This window comes from Schistocerca cancellata, chromosome 1, assembly GCF_023864275.1.
Source record: "Schistocerca cancellata isolate TAMUIC-IGC-003103 chromosome 1, iqSchCanc2.1, whole genome shotgun sequence".
Classification (NCBI taxonomy): Eukaryota; Metazoa; Arthropoda; class Insecta; order Orthoptera; family Acrididae; genus Schistocerca; species Schistocerca cancellata.
In genome coordinates this window covers 909898013-909925881 of record NC_064626.1, presented here as the reverse complement: position 1 = coordinate 909925881, position 27869 = coordinate 909898013, and the positions used below count along the sequence as shown (strand labels likewise).

General features: G+C 40.3%; 1 protein-coding gene across 9 annotated transcripts in view; it reads left to right on the top strand.

Annotated features, from left to right (window-relative positions):
- LOC126191077 (deoxyribodipyrimidine photo-lyase) overlaps nucleotides 1-27869 on the top strand; it is a 120480-nt gene that overhangs the window by 59771 nt on the left and 32840 nt on the right. For all 9 annotated transcript variants that reach the window (XR_007538318.1, XM_049931832.1, XM_049931841.1 and 6 more), the window contains 2 exons: nucleotides 14667-14825; nucleotides 15079-15277. Coding sequence is in view for 8 of the 9 variants with exons in the window: in XM_049931832.1 (XP_049787789.1) it covers nucleotides 14667-14825; nucleotides 15079-15277 (358 nt within the window). In the remaining variant the exon portion in view is untranslated. The remainder of the gene's footprint in view (nucleotides 1-14666; nucleotides 14826-15078; nucleotides 15278-27869) is intronic.

Genomic DNA, 27869 nt, shown 5'->3' with positions numbered 1-27869 from the left:
TGACGTGGCTGACTCTTTGCTCCAATGTGACCACCTCCTCACATACCTATGCCACATTATAGTTCCAAGACAACAGTACCGACAACTTAACGCTAGCTATGCAACGGCTCAAAGATATGGTGTATGGCAAAGAGTACCTTGGACCACTAATAGTGATTTACTTTCCTGCTTCACTCGCAAATAGACAGAGGAAAAAGTCACTGTCTGTGTCTCCATATGAACCAAAATTTCTCACATCTTCATAGTCATTACATGAGATGAGCATGGTTGCCATAGAATCCTTCTCAGTCAGCATCAAATGCCATTTCTATAAATTTTCTGATTAGTGTTCATGAAAAGAATATCGTCTACCCTCCAGGAATTCCCATTTGAATTCAAGAAGCACCTCCTTAATACTTGCGTTGTTGATCAGACCTACCAGTAACACATGTAGCAGCATGCCTCTGAATTGCTTCAATGTCTTCGTTTAATCTGACCTGGTGAGGATCCCAAACAAGAGTGGGTCATGCTAGTGCTCTATATGCAGCCTCTTTTACAGAGGCACTACACTTTCCTAAAACTCTCTCGATAAACCAAACTTGATCATTCACCGTTTCTGCTACTGTACTTACGTGCTCAGTCTGTTTCATATCGCTCTGCAATGCTTCACCTAGATATTTAGCAGACGTGACTGTATCAAGCAGCACAGTGCTAATGCTGTATTCAAACATTGTGGTATTGTTTTTCCAACTCATCTGCATTAACTTATACTTTTTTACTTTTAGAGCAAGCTGCCATTCATCACATCAGCTAGAAATTTGTGTGAGTTACCTTGTATCCACATACAGTCAGTCAGTGGCGTCTCTCCATTCACCCCAGTGTCATCAGCAAACAGCTGCCAGTTGCTGCTCGCCCTGTCATCAGATAATCTATATGTGTGGGGTGTTTCAAAAATACATCTACGAAGTTTGGGGACGGGATTCTTATGCTGAGGCAAGGTAAAAAGTTCATGTAAACATACATCCAAAAATCCTTTGTTTTCGAGTTATTAATGAAAATTGATGTTCATTGGCTTTCCACGTACAACCCAACTACTTCACTTATACATGCACCTGTTTGACTCACTGTATCCTAGATGGGCCTGTGTTGTTAGGGAGACAAGTACATTTGTCATTCTTCGGTCTTCGGTATATCCATTACATAAATGTATTACAAGCAGTGAGTTAACTGAAAGTGCTCCATTCAAATATGGCGGGATATTGATTTCATGAGCAGACAGATGTGATTTTTATGTGCAGCTGCATGAATGGCAATGGACATGAGGCTACATGGCTGTATCACACACCATTTCCGGACTAGAGACGGCCGGGCCGAATCATTGAACCTTTGGTGCTGTGTATTGTCACATTGCTGAAACAGGAGCTCTAGCACCACAGACCATTGATTGAGGAAGACCATATGTTGCTCATACAACCTGACCAAGAAGAGAACTTTCTACGGGCTTTTGGAGAAGAGCCAGTTATCAACATAAGACAAATGGCCATTGTGTGTGGTACATTGCAAGTTCAGCTTGAGAGGATAAGTCATGAGCAACTTATTTACTCGTGTCCTCTTCAACGTGTGTAGGCTTTACACTTGCCATCTAGAAAAGATAGAATAACAGATTTCCACAACCAGCATGTACGGTCTGATCACAATCCTCATGCCACAGTTCAGGCTAGAAATCAACACCAGTTTAAGATTAATGTGTTGGTTGGAATTATGGGTGAGGGTCTGGTAGGGCCATAAGTTCTCCCACCATGTTTCACAGGTTCTGTCTACAAGGACTTTATTCAGAACACCCTCCAAGACCTACTAAAATGTGTGCCCCTGCAAATATTGGGAGGAAAAAGTGATGGAGCTCCAGCACATTTCAGTCTCAGTGTTTTAAATGCACTGACCGGTATCTACTGTGACAGGTGGATAGGTAGACAAGGACCAGTTCCATGGCCTGCTCATTCCTCTGACCTCATTCCTTTGGATTATTGTCTCTGGGACCACCTTAAAAATTGGTCTACATAGCAGACAGTCCTGATGTAGGAGCTCTTCATCGATGTGCCATGAAAGCCTCCAAAAGCATTTGAAATTGTCAGGGAGTATATTTAGAAGCAAGAGGAGAACATTTCAAGCATGTGTTATTAGTTTGTGTTGATGAGCTCCATCATTAAAAAGTCGTAAAAGAATGACTTTCGGAGTAAAGAACTTGTCCCTAGAGCTTTTAAAAGTATTTTTTAATCACCCTGTAAAGAGGATAATAGCACTCCTGTCAAGACTTCCCTGGGAGACTCCTGACAATATCCTCATCTTTGATGAACACTCCCTGTCTAGGACAACATACTGTGTTCTGTTACTTAAGATGTCTTCAAGCCACTCACATATCTGGGAACCTGTTCCATATGGTCACTACACTAGTCTGCAGTGGGACACCATGTCAACTGCTTACCAGAAATCTAGGAATATGGAATCAGCCTGTTGCCCTTAATCCATGGTTCACAGGATGTTATGTGAGAGTAGCAAGCTGCGTTCCGCATGAGCAGTGCTTTCTAAATCCATGATGATTTGTTGACAGAAACTTTTCCTTTTCAAGTAAAGTTATTGCGTTAGAACTGAGAATATGTTAAAGAATTCTGCAGCAAACCTATGTTAAAGATATTGCTTTGTAATTTTATGGGTTGAGATGATACCGTCCGATAGTGGTGATGAGAAACTTTAAAAAACAGACATGCAATAGCATTCTGTTGCGATATTAGCAGCTGAACCAGCAAGTGTTTTGGCATTAAGGAAGGCAGGCGAACTGAAACAGTTGGACCTCAGTAGTGCATGAGGCTTATCGTGTCATAAGTAGGTGGTGGCACCCTTTAAGGTGCAGTGATTGGCAGAGGCTCTTGAGTATGAGAATTCTAGACCACAGGCCACGCCGTTGGGAAAACCATGCTGTTGCTGTGAAACATGGAAGGTTAGCTGCCATGCCATGGTCAAATTGATTGGCCAGAACTAATATCAAATAAAACTAAATTTAATAAAAATGAAACCCAACTTGTGACAGAGAAGCCAGCAACATGACTACATTGACAAAACTAAGATGACTGCATAGGTGAAATGTGCCCTCAGTATGAAATGTAGTTTTTGTTACTTTGTATTAAATGTTTTATATACAAAATGGATTTTTATAGTTAATATCTTGACAATGCCTTTAGGAATATTTACAGACAGAGTGTCAACTGATAGGTCTAAATGAGCGCTGTCAGACTGTCACACAGTAGATCTTTTTTAAATTATAAATATTACCCATTTTTAATTACAGGTCGGAATGTATATTTCACTCATAAAAACCTTAATTTTCATGTAAATAAGATGTGAAACACTGAAAGTAGTGGCAGCTTTACTAAGTAGACATAATTATGGATGTATGAATGTACTTAGTTTCAATTGTTTACATTTATTAGTAACATAACAATGCAAAGTAGCATTTACATGGGCGAAAATCCTTATTTGCAAAAAAAAACTATTTACTTTAGAGGAAATCTAAGGACTGCAGTAGAAAGCTGAGGAAACTTGAGCACAAATTAATATATGGTACATGTTTTTAACATTAACTTATCATTTGAAGTATGATTCAGGAGTGATGTGCGTGACTCATGCCAGTGTGCGGGTTTAAATAGTGGCAGCCATCTTTGTATGTGTGTTTCTTGGCTCTAGGACATTTTATGTATGGTCTTTGTAGCAGTTAGGAACAGATAGTATGTATGAACAGCAACAGGTCGCATTTTGAGTGAGTCGAAATCTTTCTAAGTATTGAGTCATGGAGTTTTGTGTGTCCAATAGTGTACACTCTGAAATATTTTCAGTGTATAGACTTCGAATATTTCACATTAGGTGATCTATTCTGAACTTTAAAACTTTACTGCTATTTTTTAGTGATTCCACTCAGAATACAAATAGCTCACAGTTGTGAAACTTTAACTTTAAGCTTGCGCTAAGGAACTTTGGCTATTTTTCCATGAATTTAAGCCCTTGTTTAATTGATTATTATGTCAGTGATGAATGATGATTAACAAGTGATTTGTAAGCAATCTCCTTTGTAAGCTGATTGTATTTTCCCTGTATTCTATCAATAAAGCAAAGTATTACTATCTGATTTACCCATGACTGAGAATAATTGATCATTCCTTTTCATATCTCCACAAAGTGTGACACCCAGTTATTTGTATGAGGTGACAGTCCGACCATGACTCACTGATACGGTTGTCATAGGATTCTATGCTTTTTCATATGGTGAAATGCACAATTTTACATTTGTGAACATTTATAGCAAGTTGCCAGTCTCTTCACCACTTTGCAATCTTATCAGGCTGTAACTGAATATATATGCAGCTTCTTTCAGGCAGTACTTCACTACAAATTACTGTATCACCTGCAAAAAGTCTGAGCTTATTATTAATATTGTCAGCAAGGTCATTAACAAACAACATGAACAGCAACAGTCCCTACATACACACTTCATTGAGGCGTCCTGAAGTTACTTGTACACGTAATGATGAACGTCCATTCAAGGTAACATGCTGTATCCTCCCTACTGTAAAGGCCTCAACCCAGTCACAAATTTTGCCTGATACCCCATACAGTCATACTTTCTACAATAAGCTTGGATGTGGTACTGAGTCAAATGTTTTTCAGAAATCAATAAATCCTACTTTTATCTGACTGCATTGATCTAAAGCTTTCAGTACTTCATGTGAGAAAACTGCGAGTTGGGTTTGGCACCATCTATGTTTTCGAAATCCGTGCTCTGTTCAAGACACTGCGGTATGTTTGAACTCGGAATATGTTCTAAGATTCTACAAGAAGCCAAAATGTCAAGGATATTGCACAGTAGTTTTGTGGACTATTTCTACTACCTGTCTTGTAAACAGGTGTGACCTGTGTATCTTCCAATAACTGGACACAGTGCTTTGTGTGAGGGATTTATGACAGTTTATAGTTAGAAGAGGGCTAAGTCAGCTGCAAATTCAGTATAGGGTCTGATAGGGAGCTTTGTCCAGTTTTAACAATTTCAGCTGTTTGTCAACATCACTGACACTAACACTTACTTCACTGATTTTTTTTGGTAATACAAGGATTGAATTAGGACAGTTCTGGGTTTTCCTTTGTAAAGACTTACCATCAGTGGTGGTTAATGATGATCAGAAATCTCTTCCAAACTAGTATAATGAACTCGAGCACTGGTTGACAGTTACCATCTTGAAGTAACTTTGTGAATTCTGAACCCTGGCAGTACACCTATTTTTTTTACTAATAGTATAGTAGACTTGATAGGATACACGTCACCTTCAGTCCTAGCTCAAATACGGAAAGAAAAAAGTGGTGATATTCTCAGCTCATTGGAAACACATCTGGCAAGTTAAATACCCGACAACACGTTTAGCCTAAGAAAGGCATTTGGAAGCTTAAAATTAGCCATTTAGAAGATCGTGAGTTGACACAAGATCTGTTAGTCATGTGGCAAGAGGTACTCAAAAATCAGTGCCACATTAAAAACGTATTGGAATGGTGGCTCATGCCAGCTAAGCCTGCTACGGAACTATATTAATCAACTACAGCCTCCTGGCTCCAATCAACTTCTGAATTCTGCCAGAGTTGTCTGCAAGATCTCATTAGTAAAATAACAGTTCAGTCAGACTTGCTGCCGAAGTTGAGACAAATTAAGGCAAAACTTTTATGTGACCTCTGAATGAAAACCGAAGGTACACTTAGGTGGAGTCAACTGGTAGGTTTCAATGCGGAAGAACCAATTTTAATCTGCCACTTAGACAGGGAGTGGAAGAGAAGCTATAAGATCTTGAATAAAACTTAGCAACCAGAAAACTACCAACAAGTGTGAAATCAAAACCAAACTCACCATCCAGTTTACAACCCTATTCAAAGAGAGTGATACCAACCTATCCACAATAAACAGTTTTCTTCAACAAACACCTTACATGCTTACGAGAAGTGATTGGATGCACCTTAATGAGGCTTTCACTTTAGATGAGATTGAGGAAGCAATCAAAACGAATTCTGAAGGAAAATCTTCATGAGGAGATAGGAATTGTGTTGAATTTTATATGGAAAACTTTAACGTTTTAGGGGAAACACCAAATTTATAGAATCTGCGTTCGATCAGATTACTCAGTGTTGACAATATAGTGCTTTTCTGGGAAATTAAAGCAAAAAATGGAGAAAGTGACTAGTCCGAGTCAGACGTGTGCTGTTCTGGACAGAAACACACAATTTCTTACTAATATACAATATATAAAAGAAAGCAGCAATTTTATTAATAGACTGTAAAAATGCTTTTGATTGGGTTCAGAATATTTTGGGCACTGCCATGTCACAAGTCATTATTAATGGTAGAATGAATAAGAAAATCTGGTCATCATATCGGTCAGACAAGATTGCCTGTTATCTATGGTGTTACATGCAGTAGCTTTAGTTTCTCTCCTCTGCACTATATGCTGTGAGTGACAAGGAATTTAAGTAGGAAATGAATGTTTCAAATATAGAGCTTACACCTATTACTTGGGTGTTTTCATGAAACTTCCAGAGATGTTGGCATTGAAGTATTTTTGGGTTGGCTTGGGCTGTGTGGTGGTTTGTTATACTTCACCTCATGCACCAAACACTTAAATAATTGGCATCTGGACACTACTTGTGTATGCAGTGAATGTTGCTCATTTAATATTCGGTCACCATTAAGTATTATTAATCAGGGTCCTGCTAGTCTGTACCCTGAATCCATGTCTCTTCTTCCTCCAACTTGGCTAAGACATTGCCTCCTTACAGGCTGTAGATAAAGCTGCTGAAAGTTAACTTCTCATTCTCATTCACTCCACCATATAAATAAGAAGCGAGATTCAATTTACCTTCTTATATTATCTTCAAAATTACAACTCAACACATGATAAATGAGGACAGCTACCAACTCATATACTGCCCCTCTGTATTACATACAGGGCTATTACAAATGATTGAAGCGATTTCATAAATTCACTGTAGCTCCATTCATTGACATATGGTCATGAGACACTACAGATACATAGAAAAACTCATAAAGTTTTGTTCAGCTGAAGCCGCACTTGATGTTTCTGCCGCCAGAGCGCTCGAGAGCGCAGTGAGACAAAATGGCGACAGGAGCCAAGAAAGCGTATGTCGTGCTTGAAATGCACTCACATCAGTCAGTCATAACAGTGCAACGACACTTCAGGACAAAGTTCAACAAAGATCCACCAATTGCTAACTCCATTCGCCGATGGTATGCGCAGTTTAAAGCTTCTGGATGCCTCTGTAAGGGGAAATCAACGGGTCGGCCTGCAGTGAGCGAAGAAACGGTTGAACGCGTGCGGGCAAGTTTCACGAGTAGCCCGCGGAAGTCGACGAATAAAGCAAGCAGGGAGCTAAACGTACCACAGCCGACGGTTTGAAAAATCTTACGGAAAAGGCTAAAGCAGAAGCCTTACCGTTTACAATGGCTACAAGCCCTGACATCCGATGACAAAGTCAAACGCTTTGAATTTTCGGCGCGGTTGCAACAGCTCATGGAAGAGGATGCGTTCAGTGCGAAACTTGTTTTCAGTGATGAAGCAACATTTTTTCCTTAATGGTGAAGTGAACAGACACAATGTGCGAATCTGGGCGGTAGAGAATCCTCACGCATTCATGCAGCAAATTCTCAATTCACCAAAAGTTAACGTGTTTTGTGCAATCTCACGGTTTAAAGTTTACGGCCCCTTTTTCTTCTGCGAAAAAAACGTTACAGGACACATTTATCTGAACATTCTGGAAAATTGGCTCATGCCACAACTGGAGACGGACAGCACCGACTTCATCTTTCAACAGGATGGTGCTCCACCGCACTTCCATCATGATGTTCGGCATTTCTTAAACAGGAGATTGGAAAACAGATGGATCGGTCGTGGTGGAGATCATGATCAGCAATTCATGTCATGGCCTCCACGCTCTCCCGACTTAACCCCATGCGATTTCTTTCTGTGGGGTTATGTGAAAGAGTCAGTGTTTAAACCTCCTCTACCAAGAAACCTGCCAGAACTGCGAGCTTGCATCAACGATGCTTTCGAACTCATTGATGGGGACATGCTGCGCCAAGTGTGGGAGGAACTTGATTATCGGCTTGATGTCTGCCGAATCACTAAAGGGGCACATATTGAACATTTGTGAATGCCTAAAAAAACTTTTTGAGTTTTTGTATGTGTGTGCAAAGCATTGTGAAAATATCTCAAATAATAAAATTATTGTAGAGCTGTGGAATCGCTTCAATCATTTTTAATAACCCTGTACATAACAGATCTGATATTCAACTTGATAAATAATGGTTACAATACATTTAGTATTTTTGACATTTCGCCTTCTTAGATTTCACGGAGCTCTTTCTTCTGAACAGCCCACTTCATGGAGCTCCTATATCCACGTCAACAGACAGGTATGGTCGTCTGACTGCTAACCGATTTTGTACAGTCACTGGAACATTGGCTCAGGTATCAGCACCTATGATTTAAAACATCTCCCAACAGTGGGGTGCTCACCACATATTGACTACTGTGCCACAAACATCTTTTAAGGATGTGATACTTATCATTCAAGGAATGGGATGTGTCAGTACAGCATGTTACATAACATCCTTCAACAGTATGAAAAAGCTACAGGTGCAGTTGTTAACCACAAAAAGACTTTGTTGTTGCCAATTGCAAATAATAAGTGGAATATACAGCAGAACTGGTTTAGTACCAAAGATAAACATCAAGTGATAGGTATCATTACGTTAAATAATTCCCAGAGGTTGGAGGCTCTCATTTGCTCCATGACACTACATAAAAGAAGAATGATTGATAAAAATCTACACGAGTAGAAATTGTTAAGCAACATGCAAATGCTCACAAAAGCACGGTACTTAGCTCAGATACTCCTGAAGTGTAAAAAAAAAAAAATAGAGATGAGTGAAATTTTTAAGGTTTCTCTACAGACTTGCACCCTGAACTTAAATGAGGATGGACTGGAACTAATGGACTTGCACGCAAAATGTATGGTACTACTCATCATCAGAACTAAGCATGTAATAGAAAGAAGAGACCACAACTGTTATACTGTTTCACAAATATCTCCAGATATCAGAGATAAAGCAGCGCCAGTTAATATTGTCAATATCCCACACTCATTAAACTTTGTCTGACTATATCTCAATAAAAGTTATGTACCACCAGACATCTTAAAACAAGGGAAAGTTCGTAAAATAGCCTTGGCTCTCAAGGAATACTAATTCATAATAAATGGGAGCGACAGTTTAACAATGAAAATAGTACCGTAATGACTTAGTACAAAGTGATAAACCAGACAGTAGTGACCAACTCCAAACTTTACTGCACCGCATTAAAACAGTCAACTGTGTGTGTAAATTGTAATTTGGAAGACACAATTGATCATTGTTTTGAATGCCCAAAATATGTCGCAATATGGGAGACAGCAAGGGACATGATTTGACTGATCAATAGAATGGACACATGCAATATACAGGTCCGTAACACTATGATAGCCAAATGGAAACCGTTTCCCAAAGCAGAGTGACATGCAACAACATGGATCATGGCGCACACAATTTGTACAATTTATTGACTTAAAATAAAGGACAATTTACAGTATTTACATGGTGTATACACTATGGGACACTCAGGAAATCCAGGAAAAATCTGGGAATTTTTTAGAACTCCAAGAATTTTGCGTTGTTTTAGTTTTCAGTTAAATTTTTTTGTAATTTTGAGTAGTAAGAACTGATATTCTAGCAAAGAATTTTAGGTTAGCCCACTACTTCAGAATAATACTGCAGCAGTAACACATAAACGGTAGAATAACACCAAAATAAAACTTCAGTTGCAAAGAAAAAGTGCCATTTACAACAACAAAAGACAATACACACACAAGTGTCTGCCAACAGCAAAATGTGTGAAAGGCCTTAAGATGAAGACTGTGCAGTACTTCGTAATAAGAAACTGCTTTTGATGAGTGTGACTTCATAGCTGTTTACATTTCTAACAGGTTGTGGAAAAATATTGCAGATGGTGGTTTGAGAAGAGCTACTTTCAAAGTAAATTTCCTTTTATGCAAAATAAATTATGTTATGTGGTGATGAATTTCTTAAATCACAGAGCGTTTGACTTTCATTCAAAACTTAACACTTTGAGCTTCAGCCACTTAGAGAAATTTCGGACCGAGACGACCAGCCATTATTTAAAATTTTACTGGCGCATTTATGTTCGATATATCTTAAAGGGTAACACACACTAATAAACACCAGTATTATATGTGGAAGCTTAGCCTTTCTCGTAGCTGTACTGTATTTATATTAATTTAAACCATAAACTTTTCCTGTTTGCCTGTTTGCGCTACTTAATGGTGATGTGGCTAACAGCGGACTACAACACGTGTCCTATGCTCCGAACATCGACTGTCACTGGCTGATGAGATCATGTGATGTGAGCTATGATTAGCTGATAAAGCGCATCGCAATCCCAATTTCAGTGCTTCAGAAGCTACCATGTTGTATTTGGCAGAATTTGTATTTATACTTTCATAGTAAGAAAATTTGCAATGTATGTGTTGCCACGTGTCGAAGATCTTTCCAAAATGGATTGTTTTTTGCTGGGTTTATTTTTCTAAACTGCTGGGAAACTTTTGGACAGCATATAATTCTACAGGTCTGAGGGAAAATATTTTGTCACTTAAGGGTATTTTTAAACAGGAAAACCATGATTTTGTGTGTGTGTGTGTGTGTGTGTGTGTGTGTGTGTGTGTGTGTGTGTGTGTGTGTATCCCATATTTATGGGATGAACATGAGAAAGTAACTTGTTAGCCCTGTTCGAGGATTACATACATGAATTTTCTCAGGATTCCTCTATGTAAACAGATAAATTTTGACATGTGAATTCTACAAATGTGTCATCTAAGGAATAGCTCAATGGACAATTGCCTACAGATTTCCATATTGAAGGCTGAAATGTAAATGAGTAGTAGAGTATTATAATTATTTATAAAATGAGTTTATTTCCTGTTACATTCTGTTATTTGATGATTTATACGAAAGTGTTAATTGCTTAATAAATATTTTGAAAAAGAATAAGAATATAAAATAAAGAGATGGGGCCGCACAATACTCCCCGCCTCTTTTGATACTGTTGGGTCCATCTGCATTGACATCTAATTATCAGTGGTTCATTATATAAGAATGTCTGGATAGTTGTGAGCAGATAGTGTTTTTACACTAGCTATCCTAAGGAAAATAGCTGTTCACATTTTATGTGAAACATAAGCCTGTAGCACAAGTAGCCCTACAGTCTCCCCTTGCTTTGGTGCATTTCTTTATGGACTATATTCCCTAGTGGTAGAGGACACACAGACTATACTATGGAGTATTTAAAATAATATCCCGTGTGGGAAGTAACATTGCAGAAGTAAGGCATCTAAATCAAGAGAGAAGAAACAAAATTTCTGAAATTTGATGGACTTCTTAGGATTTGTATTCTTAATAAATAAATAATTATTTAATTATGCAAATGTTTTAAGTGTTATCATATTTTCTATCTTCCATTACATGGTACTGTTAACTTGAAAAATGTTGTACACTTCTTTTTTCAGTGGACTGCTGTTATTGTTGTGGTCTTCAGTCCTGAGACTGGTTTGATGCAGCTCTCCATGCTACTCTATCCTGTGCAAGCTTCTTCGTCTCCCAGTACTTACTGCAACCTACATCCTTCTGAATCTGCTTAGTGTATTCATCTCTTGGTCTCCCTCTAAGAGTTTTACCCTCCACGCTGCCCTCCAATGCTAAATTTGTGATCCCTTGATGCCTTGGAACATGTCCTACCAACCAGTCTCTTCTTCTTGTCAAGTTGTGCCACAAACTCCTCTTCTCCCCAATTCTATTCAATACCTCCTCATTAGTTATGTGATCTACCCATCTAATCTTCAGCATTCTTCTGTAGCACCACATTTCGAAAGCTTCTGTTCTCTTCTTGTCCAAACTATTTATCGTCCATGTTTCACTTCCATACATGGCTACACTCCATACAAATACTTTCAGAAGCGACTTCCTGACACTTAAATCTATACTCAATGTTAACAAATTTCTGTTCTTCAGAAACACTTTCCTTGCCATTGCCAGTCTACATTTTATGTCCCCTCTACTTTGACCATCATCAGTTATTTTGCTCCCCAAATAGCAAAACTCCTTTACTACTTTAAGCATCTCATTTCCTAAGCAAATCTTTTGCTCCCTGTGTTTTACCGCTGCCGCCTTTAGAATTTGAAAGAGAGTATTCCAGTCAACATTGTCCAAAGCTTTCTCTAAGTCAACAAATGCTAGAAACATAGGTTTGACTTTCCTTAATCTTTCTTCTAAGGTAGGTCGTAAGGTCATTATTGCCTCACGTGTTCAAACATTTCTATGGAATCCAAACTGATCTTCCCCGAGGTCGGCTTCTACCAGTTTTTCCATTCGTCTGTAAAGAATACGTGTTAGTATTTTGCAGCCATGGCTTATTAAACTGATAGTTCGGTAATTTTCACATCTGTCAGCACCTGCTTTCTTTGGGATTGGAATTATTATATTCTTCTTGAAGTCTGAGGGTATTTCGCCTGTCTCGTACATCTTGCTCACCAGATGGTAGAGTTTTGTCAGGACTGGCTCTCCCAAGGCCGTCAGTAGTTCTAATGGAATGTTGTCTACTCCCGGGGCCTTGTTACGACTCAGGTCTTTCAGTGCTCTGTCAAACTCTTCATGCAGTATCATATCTCCCATTTCATCTTCATCTACATCCTCTTCCATTTCCATAATATTGTCCTCAAGTACATCGCCCTTGTATAGACGCTCTATATACTCCTTCCAGCACCCTTCCTTGCTTAGAACTGGGTTTCCATCTGAGCTCTTGATATTCATACAAGTGGCTCTCTTTTCTCCAAAGGTCTCTTTAATTTTCCTGTAGGCAGTATCTATCTTACCCCTAGTGAGATAAGCCTCTAAATCGTTACATTTATCCTCTAGCCATCCCTGCTTAGCCATTTTGCACTTCCTGTTGATCTCATTTTTGAGACGTTTGTATTCCTTTTTGCTTGCTTCATTTACTGTGTTTTTATATTTTCTCCTTTCATCAATTAAATTCAGTATTTCTTCTGTTACCCAAGGATTTCTACTACCCCTCATCTTTTTACCTACTTTATCCTCTGCTGCCTTCACTACTTCATCCCTCAGAGCTACCCGTTCTTCCTCTACTGTATTTCTTTCCCCCATTCCTGTCAATTGTTCCCTTATGCTCTTCCTGAAACTCTGTAAAACCTCTGGTTTAGTCAGTTTATACAGGTCCCACCTCCTTAAATTCCCACCTTTCTGCAGTTTCTTCGGTTTTAATCTACAGTTCATAACCAATAGATTGTGGTCAGAGTCCACATCTGCCCCTGGAAATGTCTTACAGGATACAGGGTGTCTTACAACCTTTTTTTATGATTCTTGAACCAAGTGTTGGCTATGATTAAGTTACGCTCTGTGCAAAATTCTACCAGGCGGCTTCCTCTTTCATTTCTTACCCCCAATTCATATTCACCTACTATGTTTCCTTCTCTTCCTTTTCCTGCTCTAGAATTCCAGTCACCCATGACTATTACATTTTCGTCTCCCTTCACTACCTGAATAATTTCTTTTATCCCATCATACATTTCATCAATTTCTTTATCATCTGCAGAGCTAGTGGGCATATAAATTTGTACTACTGTAGTAGGCATGGGCTTCGTGTCTATCTTGGCCACAATAATGCGTTCACTGTGCTGTTTGTAGCAGCTTACCCGCAGTCCTATTTGTTTATTCGTTATTAAAGCTACTCCTGCATTACCCCTATTTGATTTTGTATTTATAACCCTGTAGCCACCTGACCAGAAGTCTTGTTCATCCTGCCACCGAACGTCACTAATTCCCACTATATCTAATTTTAACCTATCCATTTCCCTTTTTAAATTTTCTAACCTACCTGCCCGATTAAGGGATCTGACATCCCACGCCTCGATCCGTAGAACGCCAGCTTTCTTTCTCCTGATAACGACGTCCTCTTGAGCAGTCCCTGCCCGGAGATCCGAATGGGGGGACTATTTTACGTCCGGAATATTTTACCCTAGAGGACGCCATTATGATTTAACCATACGGTAAAGCTGCATGCCCTCGGGAAAAATAAAGGCTGTAGTTTCCCCTTGCTTTCAGCCGTTCGCAGTACCAGCACAGCAAGACCGTTTTGGTTAGTGTTACAAGGCCAGATCAGTCAATCATCCAGACTGTTGCCCCTGCAACTACTGAAAAGGCTGCTGCCCCTCTTGAGGAACCACACGTTTGTCTGGCCTCTCAACAGATACCTCTCCGTTGTGGTTGCACCTACGGTATGGCCATCTGTATTGCTGAGGCACGCAAGCCTCCCCACCTACGGCAAGGTCCATGGTTCATGGGGGGAGGTTCAGTGGACTAATAGGAGTAGAATTGTGCCAAGACTTATATAATGCTGTTGCAGACATCCTCTTGTGTAGACAAGGAGAATAAGGGGTGAAGATAGTTCATTTGTCTGTTTCAGGTGGATGCTCACAATATTGTCCCATGCTGGATTGCCTCAGATAAATTGGAATATGCTGCCAGGACAATACGAAATAAAATTAATAGCAAACTGCAGGAGTACTTAACACAATATCCACCTGTTGTGCCACATCCTCATTCACCTAAGAAGCATGCTATTGTAAGACAATTTGTACATTAACAACGGGAGTATATCTGTTACACTTACTTCTCATTAATTATGTTGTTGTATATATTGACTATTTCATTCTCGTGTATGTATTCAGTGACTGATTTTATGTTCTTGCTCTTCTTAAATGTGGGATTATATTTTGCTTAATATAACAAATGATTTGTTGATTGTGATTGCTCGAAAGAATGGTATAATGTCTTTTATTGAATTTGAATGATTGAAATGAACTTTGGTGTTACAGGAAGCTAACTGGGTAGCAGCTGAAAAATTCATAGAAGCTGATCGAAGTGTTCAGCCTGTGACTTGGGCAACTGCAGGCACTGAGGCGGGTCTTTTAATGTTGCATAAATTTTGCACGAAGGGCCTAAAAAATTATGGTTCCAAGCGGAATGATCCGACAATTGATGCACTTAGCAACCTGTCTCCCTGGTTTCATTTTGGTAAGAGAAACATATAAAAAATAATAAAATACTTTTGCCATGACAAACAAGTGAAAGTAACTCTGTGAACTACAGTTATCCAGCAGAGAGCTGTAACCAACATGCAACATTTGCTTACTAACAAGGGCAGGTCCCCAGGGGTGGGATTGACAATTTGAAACCACCTAGAGAGTGGAATAGATAGGGATTGGAAAATAATAGCATCTATTTGTGGCAAAAGTTCATCTATTTTTGTAAAAATTTGCATCTGTTTTTATCAAAATTCGCATTTATTTTTTTGTTTTTGTATGATTAGATGCTCAAATTTAAAAAGCTGTCATGCTACATAAGTAAAGATAAACTTTGAAACTGACTGTTGAATAAAAGTTCTAATAGGCAACTTTTTGACTGGAATATCCTTCAGCACATCTTTGTTCTGAAATGGCCTTTGGTTTTTTCGTTTGGCTGTATTTAAGATTTCAAAAATGATTGTTGTGTTGAAAAGAAGCAGCATTTTCCCCACCAGTGAACTGAATGTGTCTTCGATTTAATGTGTTTCTGGACTTTATTTGTCTTTTCCTGCCCAATTCGACAATTACAAAATCTCCAGACTTTTAATTTTGACTTTTCATGGGCAACCCATGCTTAACAACGCTCCAGGTAGAACTGAAAAGGCACTTCACCTAGAAGTAAAACCAAACTCTATTTTAACATTAGGGAAGAATTTCAGCCAGTCAAAAAATATTACAGATTTTAATTTCCAATCGCTATAGCGCAGAGTGTGGGAACTGTAGTCTATAGTGGCAGATGGCCACTAGTGTAAACGAATTAGAACTTTGATGACTGCCAGAGGGGAGAGGAGCGGTGCGGGGAAACAAGCCCTACCTCCCTTTCTCAGGGAAGCAGCCTACAGCAGAACTGAAAGATTTTCACAGCAATCGTCGATCTCTTCTGGTATTGTAAGAGCCGTAATCAAGATTTGTGATGTATCAGGATTGGTCGCTTCACTTATTTCAAAATAAGAATACAATGAGCAATGCACAACAAAGCATTTGGTGATGGCTATCACTCAGTTGCTTGTGGAGGTCAGCAGAATATTGTTGACAACGTAGTTCAGGTCCAACCTCTAGTGGTATTCGATAAAACTACAGTTCAAACACCCACACTATTTTATTTTGCTAATAGGTTCTTATGCACATTGTCATTCCAAATTGGGCTTCACCAGGTGAAGTACAATTCCGGTAACTGAAAATTGGTTACATTTTTGATATTTACCATGTTTTACAGACTATAAGACGCACTTTTTTCCTTGAAAAATTGCCTCCAAAATTCAGGTGCGTCCTTTACTCGAAATTGATGTAAAAATGTTCATTGTTTGATTTAAAATTCCTGCCAGTCTTAAAAATCACCATATATTCTATACCGCAGGAAACCTATCTCTATCTGGCAAAATTGGATTCAACTGGCAGCAGCAGTGCACTGATGTGATGGACGTGAGTTGCGGGAATTCACAAGCTTGCTAACACACTCACTCTCACTCTCTCTCTCTCTCTCTCTCTCTCTCTCTCTCTCTCTCTCTCTCTGTCCCCCATCCCGCCAAAAAAAAAAAAAAAAAAACGCACTGTCAGACTCAAACAATGGAAAATACAGCATGGAATGTAACAATATTGTGGAAAGGAAAGTTGCCCCTCACCATACAGCAGAGATGATGAGTTGCAGATAGGCACAACAAAAAGACTATCACAAATATAGCTTTCGGCCAGTAAGGCCTTCGTCAAAATTAGACGACAATCACGCAAACGCAACTTACACACACATGCCTGCAATCTCAGGCAACTGAGGCCACACTGCTTAACCTGTGATGGGTCATTGCAGTCTATGGAGCCAGTGAACTTGAATTGAAAGTGATTTGTGTCATTGGTAACAGTACAATATTTTTGTTAGTAGCTAGTCTCCTAATTGAAAAAAATAAAAGGTATTCATGATGCGGACTATTAATTGAAGTAATGGCGTATGCAGCAGGACATGGAAACAGAGCAGCATTTTGGCCCTCCACCAACAGAAAAAAACCATTTGCGATTGGTGGCATGGTACAGAAGAACTGAAAAAAATGAGGAAGACTAAATGCGCAAATACAGGATTGAATGCAAAATGGCCAAAACTAGATGACATATTGAAATGCATTCAAGGACATTGTCAAAATGGCATTAGAATTAATAAAAAAAAAAATTATTCAAATACATGCTTGTAAGCTAGTGCTGCAATGGAACTTAACAGGCTTTAAGGATGGATTAAATGTAACTGAAGGCTTCCGTGACCATTGTTGCAGTCAATAAAAGATTTTCTGGGTTTGTGATTGCATTGCCAGTATGTAAAACTAATGACATTTTGGAAGTTCTCAATATCGACAATGCAGTCACAAATCCAGAGAAATTTTATTACGAGGGTCATCCACAAAGTAAGTTCTATTTCTATCCGTGAAAGCGCTACGATCGCAGTTCTGAGCATACTCTGACTCGAGGAGAAGACTGTACACCATTTTCAGGTCGCTGCTGCCGACGTGTGCTTTGTAGTGCTTCTTTATAATGTCAGCCATAATTGAAAATGCTGTTGCGTGTGATATCAGATCTGTGATTCGTTTTCTAAATGCAAAGAAAGTTAAACCAAAGGATATTCATTGGCAAATCTGTGAGATTTACGAACAAAATGCTATGAGTGATTCAGTGGTTTGAAGATGGGTCAGACTGTTCAATGGAGGATGTGATCAAGTGCACGATGAAGAATGAAGTGGACGCCCATCTGTGGTTACTGATGAACTGGTTCACACAATTGAATCCTCCGTACAGCCCGGACTTCGCTCCTACTGACTTTCATCTATTCTTACACCTAAAATATGTCCTTAGTGGTCAACACTTCAACGATGATGACAAGCTGAAAGAACATGTTACCACATGGTTGAATACACAGGTGGCAACTTCTATGAAGAAGGCATACGAAAACTTGTGCCACACTATGACAGGTGCCTACAAAATTTCGAAAGCTATGTTGAAAAGTAGTTTAACAGTTGTAGATTTTTGTACAATAAATATTTTTTCTGTATCTGTACACGTTTGTTTTATATAACCAAATGGATCGTACTTTGTGGACGACTCTCATTTTTGGTGCCATAGGTTTATGAAATATCATGGACTTCGCATATGAACGAAAACCATAGTATCTGAGAAAATACCACAGGAGTGTGAAGAAAAAATGTTGTCTTTCACTTTATTATTCAACATCGAAGCAAACCAGTGCGGCAATAACCCAAATGGCAAATATGGATGAAACTCCTCTGACATTTGATGTTCTGAGTAACAGAACTGTTGTCATGAAAGATGCTAAAACTATAACTATAAAAATAAGTGTATGTGGAAAAAATGCACTACACTGTTGTCCTTTCATGTTGTGCTGACTGTACTAAATTCAATCCAGTGATCATTTTCAAGTGCAAAAAAATGCCAAAACCTTTTAAAATACTGCCAGGTGGTGGTGTTCATGTATATGACAAGGGGTGGATGAGACTGGTATGAAATTATGGATTAACAGAGTATGGGAGAGGAGGAGAGGCGCATTATTGAAGACAAGTTCTCTTCTTGTGCTAGATCAGTTTAGTGGTCATTTGAAAAATTCTGTGAAAATGGAATTGAGATAGGGAAATACAGAGCTTGCTGTTATTCGGACAGGACTTGCTTCACAATTGCAGCCTCTTGACGTCTCGATAAATAAGCCATTTAAAGTGTATATGAGAGAGAAATGGAACAAATGGATGATGGATGAAACTCAACATGAATTCATGCTGAAGGGAGCTTCTAAACAACCTACAATCAAGCAAGTGCGTCAGTGGATAATATTGTTGTGGTCTAGACTGAGAGGAGACATTATTGTGAAATCTCTCAAGAAGTGCAACATAAGTAATGCTCTCGATGGCAGTGAGACTGTCTTCTATATGAAGAGGACAATGATGGTGATGAAGAGGAGGAGGAGGAGAAGGAGGAGGAAGAAGAAGAAGAAGAAGAAGAAGAAGAAAGTTCAGATGACGATTTTCAGAGATTTTAAAAATAAGTTCAGTTTTATAAACTAAGATTTTTTTTAGTACACTTTGCAGTCTAATAATAAAAATGGTAAAAAATGTTATTTTTTAACAAAATTGTTTAAAAATTAAGGTATAATATGGTAAAATACAATATACCGGAAAATACGGTATATGCAGAAAATAAATCTGTTTCGAACTGTCTCTGATAAAATAGCTCACCTGGAAACAGTTTGCTATGAAATACTGTCTGTTAAGTAAGTTCATATTTTGAGGTAGAATTTGGATCTGTTTAGCATTTATCATAAAATGTGAATTTTCTAGTCGCTAGGAAGAGGTTAGGGTCTCAGGTATCACACCCTGCAGCCATTCACCCCTGGTGGGTCCTACTTTGTGAGTGATTGCTGAAAAAGAATTTATCTAGCTGCACTAGTATCGTGAGAACAACACTGGTATATGATTTTCTTTTTCCTTCCTTTTATTTTTTTTTTTCATTTGTAATCTTTGTCCATATGTTTTTAATTATATTTATATATCCATTGTAATATTTAATGTTTAATGTTTAATGTTTTGGCGCCTTCATTCTGGCTTTCAAGGGGGATGCCCTCCCAGAGAAGGTCAAGGTAATGTGCTACAGATGTGACGTGAAGCTGTACGCCCCTCCACCTATGTGTTGCTTTGGGTGCTTGTGTTTTGCACATATGACTTCCCGGTGTATGGCAGACCCTGTGTGTGGTGACCACTCACTCCATGAGGGAAGTCCCTGTGTTCCGCCGCCTGTGTGTGTGTGTGTGTGTGTGTGTGTGTGTGTGTGTGTGTGTGTGTCAGTTATGCTGACCGCCACTCCCCTCGCTCGCCGGATTGCCCAGCTTACAAGAGAGAGAAGAAGATCCAAGAATACAAGTCCTTTGATCACCTGTCTTATGCTGAGGCTTACCAAAAGCATTAGAGACTCCATCCAGTGTCACTATCTTGCCTCTGTTACTTCATTTTCTCCTCCTCCTCCTTTGTCCTTAACCCAGCCACGTCCCTCTCTCCCCTCCCCCTCCTCTGCAGTTCACCACAACCTCCTGTTAGGGAGCCATTCCCCTCCTGGCCAAAGAAGTTCCCCCCTTCTTCGGCATCTGCCTGTGATTGGGCTCCCTCTCTGGATCCCTCTACCTGGTGTCTCTCAGGCCAGAAGACTATTACCACCATGAGGCCATGTGCATCCCAAGGTCACTCACTCTCTTTCAGTTCTAGGTCTTCTAGAAGCCTGTACTCCCCCTGTGCCCTATCCTTCTCCACCTCAGAAAGAGAAGAAGAAACATAAATCCCAAGAGAAGGCACCTCTGTGCAACCTGAGTCTGACATCTTATTTATTTCCCATCCTTGTCAGTGATTACTGACAGAGTGACCTGACCTCCTCCGGGTGACCTGACCTCCTCCTCCTCTTCTTCATGTCTACCTTGGACTCTCACCACACGATCATCCAGTGGAATTGCAATGGATACTATCGTCACCTACCAGAAATTCAACGTCTTATCTCCTCCTATTCTGCATTCTGTCCTGTTCTTCAAGAAACGCATTTCCTTGATGGCCACTCTTAAACATTTTGTGGTTATTGGGCATTCTGTCGAAACTGGTGGGCTCTGCACTTTGGTTCGCTCCGATGTCATTAATGACTGAGTCCCCCGCATACCAACTTGGAAGCGAAAGTGGTTCAAGTGCAAACGACTCTGACAGTCACCATTTGCAATGTCTACCTCCCTCCAAGTAGGCCATTTCCTTACGTAGGACCGTCTACTTTAATCCAGCATCTCCCACCCTCGTCTCTCCTCTTTGGGGACCTCAGTGCCCACCACCCACTGTGAGGGAGTGTCACTTTAGTGGGTAGGAGTATCCTAATTGACCAACTTATCACGGACCTCAATTTGTGTCTCCTCAATTGTGGTTCCCCTACCCACTTCAGTGCCACTCATGGCACCTTCTCTGCTATCGATCTCACGATCTCCTCCTGTACCCTCGTGGCTCCCCTACATGTGTCATCCCATGATGACCTTTGTGAGAACGGCCACTTTCTGGTGATTCTATCATTTCCCTGCTGCCACCAGGCAGACAGGCCCCCAAGTTGGGGATTCCGCAGGGCCAGTTGGCCTTTATATATGTCTGCTGTGAACTGTGACACCTCCATCTCAAATTGCATTGATATAGTCGTGCAAGGCATCTTTGCCACTAGTCTTCATGATGCTGAGACTGCTGTCCCCCTATCCACAGGTCCCCCTTGTCATTCACTGGTTCCGTGGTGGACCAAGGATGTCGCAGTCCAGGACTGCCTACAGGCACTGCAGCGATTTAAGCTTCACAGACCAGCCTCCTTACTTTTAAGCGTCTCCGTGCTAAGGTTGCTACCTTATTAAACAGAGTGAAAAGGAATGCTGGGAGTGCTACGTTTCCTCCCTGGGGACATATGCCTCTTCATTGCAGGTTCGGTCCAAGCTCTGTAAACTTCTGGGCTGCCAGTGACAGTCAACTGTCCTTGCAGAGCATCTCGCAACTCACTTTGCGATGGCATTGTCGTCCTCTTCCTACCCTACTACCTTTCTCTGGCAGTAACACACAGTTGAACAAACCCCCATCTGTTTCATCCCGCACCATGTTGAGCCCTATAATGCACCCTTCACTGAATGGGAATTGGTGCAGGCTCTTAGCTTTTCATGAGACACAGCCTGAGGCCCGGATTCCATCCACAGCCAGACGATCCAACACTTGGATGTTCCCCAGAGGCAACACCAATGGCAAGACAGTATAGATGTCCCCGTCCTTAAGCCCAGGAAAAACCCAATGCCTCTAGACAGCGACTGCCCAATTATCCTGATGAATGTACTTTGTAAACTTCTCAAAAGGATGCTCAGCTTCAGATTATGTTGGGCACTCGAATCTTGGGGCCTTTTTTCCCTGTATCAGTCTGGCATCTGGGCATGGCGATTTCCAACTGACCATTTACTCCAGTTGGAATCAGCCATCCGACAGGCTTTTACTCAACACTAGCACCTTGTCGAGTACATAAGGCGTATGACATGGCTTGGCACCATCACATTTTAGTTACCCTCCATGACAGGGGCTTCTTTGGTCCCCTTCCCATTTTTATCTCTGAGTTTTCATCTCATTGTCTTTTTCGGGTTCGAGTTGGCACTTCACTCAGCACCACTCAGATTCAGGAGAATAGTATCTCACAGGATTTTGTGCTAAGTATCACACTCTTTTTAATTGCCATCAATGGGCTTGTGACCTCTGTTGGGCCTCTAGTTACCACGGCATTGTACGTCTATGATTTTTGGATCTGGTGCAGCTCCCACTAGGTAGTATTTGCTGAGCACCAGTTCCAAGGCACCACCTGACAGGCCTTTGTGTGAGCCACCACCCATGGCTTCCAGTTTTCCCCCTCCAAAATGTGGGTTATGCATTTTTGTCATAGACCCATAGTACACCCCGATCCCGAACTTTATTTAAGCAAGCAACTCCTCGATGTTGTAGCACAGTTCCATTTCTTGGGCCTTACTTTTGATAAGCTGACGTGGCTGCTCCACATTCGCCACCTAAAGACTACTTGTATGCGGAAGCTTAGTGCTCTCCGCCTCCTGGCCCACACATCTTGGGGTGCAGACTGTTCCAGTCTTCTATTTTTCTGTGCTCTGGTCTTGTCCATACTAGATTATGGTAGTCAGGTTTATGGCTCAGCAACTCCTTTCACTTTGAAACTCCTTGACCCTATCCATCATTGTGGGGTGCATCCGGCTGTTGGTGCCTTTCACACTAGTCGTGTTGGTAGTCTCCTCATAGAAGCGGGGATTCCCCTCTACATATCCGATGGAGCAAACTCCTTGTTTCTTACGCAATTGCCATTTGCGAGTTCCCTGATCATCCTGTGTACTCTGTGCTCTTCGCTAATGAGGGATGTCTCCCTCGTAACACCTGCCCATGGGTGGGATTGCCAGTTGGCATGTGTCTCACTCCCCTCTGTCAGGATCTCCATCTCCACTCTCTGGACTGCATCCCATGTCTTTCCTCCCATAACCCCCCTCTTGGATGGTGCCTAGACCACGGATTAGGACCGAGCTATTCCAGGGTCGTAAGGTCTCTGTCGCTCCTATGATTTGTATCTGCCATCCTTCTGGAGTTCCAGGGTGCCACCATCTTTTACTCCATCTCCACACTCTGGACTCCATCCCCTGTCTTTCATCGCATCACCCCCCCCCCCCCTCCCTCCACTTGAATAGTGCCTATACCACGGATTAGGACTGACCTATTCAAGGGTTCTAAGATCTGTCGCTCCTATGGTTTACCGGCATTGTGTATGTGCCATCCTTGCAGAGTTCCAGGGTGCACCATCTTTTACACTAATGGTTCTAAGACAATCGATAAGGTGGGATATGCTTTCACATTTCCTACTGGCTTCGAACACCATTTATTGCCGGGATCATGTAGTGTGTTCACAGCAGAGCTTCCAGCCATTCATAGGGCCCTCCTTTTTATTTCTCAGGCCTCCCTCCACAGTGTTTTAATTTGTTCAGACTCCATGGGCAACCTGCAGGAAATCAACCGATGTTGCTCTCTTCACCCTTTGGTCTCTGCTGTCCGTGACCTTCTCCCTGCCTTTGAGCATGCCGTCTGTTCAGTTGTCTTTTTCTGGGTCCCAAGTCATCTGGGCATCTCAGGGAATGAACTATGACCGTTCTGCAAGAGAAGCAGATACTTAACCCCCCCATTTCCTTTAATGATTCCAGCTGTGGATATGTGGATCTACGTCAAATCTCTCTGTGCCCAAAAGTGGAATGCCACCTGGAGCATTACTGTTCATAGTAATAAACTCTGCACGATCAAGGAGTCTACTGCAGTTTGGTGCTCTTCCTTCCGCTCTCTCGGAAGGAGCCCACTGTTTTATGCCGTTTACGCATTGGTCATACCCAGCTCACCCATTGTTTCCTCATACGTAACCCCCCCCCCCCCCCCCCCCTCTCCCCACTCCCACAGTGTGGTTGTGGAGCCAGACTGATGATATCACACATATTGGAGGAATAGTCCCTTCTTTTGGCCCTTCGTGTTAAGTAGTCTTCCCGATTCCTTAAATTTAATATTAGCAGACGATCCACGGATGGTTGAACTGGTCCTCAGTTTCCTCTGTGAAAGTGTTTTTTTTTTTTTTCAGATATAAGGCTCTTCCTTTAGTCTTGGGGCAGGGGCGGGTTGGTTGTAGTTGGGACTTCTTTTACAGTATTCTGAGTCTGTAACCTCATTACCACCCTCCTTTTTTCAGTTTTTAGATTTAGTCTCAGCTTTTTTGCCTTTACTGTGTGTGTTTAATGATCATTATTTTATAATTTGACTCCCCTGATGTGGATCTGTCAACTTTTAGCAGAACCTCTTTCTTCTGTGACTCACTTTGGAATCGCAGGACTGATGACCTCGCCGTTTGCTCCCATAACCCATCTCAATTAAATAATTAGTCAATCAATCAACCTCTTGCACCATGGACAAAATATAAACAGTACCTTTGCTGCAATTACACTTTTTCTTTAGCAAAGTCGAAAGGCAGCACACTTAATTAATCTTACGAAATATTGTTTACATATCAATGAAAGTAATTAATTTTTGAAAATATAATATAATTGGATGGATAAAAAAATCTACTCACCAAGAAGCAGCAGCAGCAGCAGCAGCAGCAGCAGGAGGAGGAGGAGGAGAACCCACGAGTAAAATATTGTCTTATTACTACATAACTTTGCTCCATCCCAGTCATGTGAAACTGATTGGATTTTGATTACATTTTCATCTTTATTTTGAAATAATTTAGGTTCATGTTTAATAGCTTTGTTGTGTATTTAAATATAAAAGTATTAAAAAGTTCAAAAGATTAAAAATGGAAAAAAATATTCACACCAAATAATTGATTAAAAGTAATGATGAGACATATTGATAAAGGTTTAAAATACACAGGGGTCCAAAAAAATGTATCCACTGTTTAAAAGTCCATAACTTGCAAACTAATTGACGGAGTTGTCTTATTTTTGGTGAAAGTCCAACTTCAAGATATCACTGTAGGTGTTCGAAATGGCCACCATTAACATCCACACACAAACGATGCCGCCGAACTGCAGCACAATCTACTGACTGCAACATGTTCAATTGTATATTTGCACATGAATGTACGATGGATTCTCGAAGTTCATCCAATGTGTGTGGCTTTTGTAGATAAACGGTGTCCTTTAGTGTTTTCCACTGATAAAAGTCCAGAGGAGCTAGGTCTGGGGAACGTGGTGGATACTCCACAACACTTCTATGGCCTATCCATCTTCCTGGTAGATTTTCATTGAGATACGCCCTAACACGATTTTGGTAGTGGGCTGGGGCACCATCTTGTTGAAAGTAAACTCTTCTGTCTCCATACAAGTCTCGGATGGCAGGTAAAATGGATGTCTGACGCTTCCTAAGGTACACCTCACCGGTAACTGTGCCGTCAAAGAAGAGTGGCCCAATCAAGCCCCGGTAAGACAACCCACACCACACATTTACTCCTGGCAAATTCACGGCTTTATCTACATGGACATTTGGATTTTTGGCAGCTCAGTAGATGCAATTGTGGTGATTTACTGTACCATTGAGTTTGAACTGTGCCTCATTAGACCACACAATCATCTCTGCAAACTCTTCATCCTAGTGCACCATGTTAGTAAACCACTCAGAGCACTCCATTTTACGATCTGGATCATCCTGGTTCTCATTGCATGTAGCAATCGTGGGATGTAGCACTTCCACTTTAAATTCGCCGAACGCTTGAATGGCTCACTCCAGTTTGACGGGCACACTGTCTCACAGATTTCTGTGGTGAGCAAGTGAATTCTTGTAACACACAACGGGAGTTAGCTGGACTTGCTGCTGTTACAGGTCGTCAAGATCGTTGTTTGTGTACATCTTTAACACAGCCTTTGGCTTCAAATTTCTCTTGAATGCGACGAATCGTTAAACATGTCGGTGGCTCTGTTTGATACTGATTTCACCATTGCTGTTGAACCTCATTAATGTTTTCATTCTTAAAATACCACTTCAAAACTGACTCCTTTCATCGAATGTAAGCCTTGCGCCAGCCATGTTTACTCGAGTAACTAGGTGCTACTAAGAACAAAATACTGATCATCTGGCGACTGTCATTTGACAGAACAATACAACGCTTGTGTGGCGATTGCTGGAACTACGAACTATTACAGTACCAAAGATGAGACAACTATGTCAATTAGTTTGCCAGTTATGGACTTTTAAACAGTGGATACATTTTTTTGGACCCCTCTGTATAATTGGCTCCCAGCAGGTCTCATTCCCACATCCTTCATCATACCTGATAAGCAATTAGGCTCTTAAGTTAAAGCATTGTTTCAAAAATACATGGTATTTTCAAGGCTCTAGAATATCTCAAGATTTTTTTCATTGATTACTTGCAAACGACAGTCCCATTGGAGTGAATGGCTGCAGTGTGTAATACTTCCCTAATATGCACCACCATATAGGTGGTTTCAAAGAGTCAGTCTCATCCCTGGTGATCTCTCGCTTGTAAGAAATACGGCTGGTTTTTTTGTGACACTATTTTAATATAATTTTTGTTGTAACATTATTCTAACATTATTTTAGTTCATTCATTTGATCAAAGAACAAACGAAATATTTTCTCCTCAGAAAATATTTTTGTCTGAATGGAATGTTGCCCATTAAAAGGATTTGCAGTTAAAGAATGGTGACCTGTTTACCTAGTTTTTACATGAAAGCATTCATTTATTTTTCACAATATTGCACCTTTTTTTTTTTTTTTTTTTTTTTTTTTTTTTTTTTTTTTTTTTTTTTTTTTTTATACAAGCACTAAATACCACATAAAAAGTTAAAACACCGAGAAAGTAAAATCTTTAAATTTTCATAACTTGCATTGGCATTACTTGCCAACTGACAACTGTATTTTAGGATCATCCATTGTAAACTAATTAACATTCCATCACCACACCCCTCATTTTTGCATTGTTAGCTATGCTTTCTGCAACTTATTGCATGTTGACATTTACAACCTAAATTGTCTCCGGTACTGTGATTATGATGATTCTTGTTGCATGTCATCGTTGATGAGGTACCCTGATGACTTTCCTGATTAATCCAAGAATAATTCCGTTTCCTACAAAGCTGAAAGTAGCATTTGTTATTTTCATATTTGTTTTATGTTGTTTCAGTTTTGTCAAGTACTAAGACACTGTTGTTAGACACATCGTAGAATGTTGTTACGGATGTTTTCTGTTGATCATTAAACACACTCGTGATGCTCAGTCTAGCTGGAAAATTATCCATGGTTGTTATTCTTCTAACTGTGGGGCAATAAACTGTTGCTAAACGTGTAAGTAAATGTTAGCAGTAATGGGTTTTCTGCAAAGAAAACTGGAATACCGTCTTGACATTCTCCAAGCTACCAAGGGAGCACACGTTGAGGTTTACTAATGTAAGTGGTCTTAAAAAAAAAAAAAACTAGTAACAT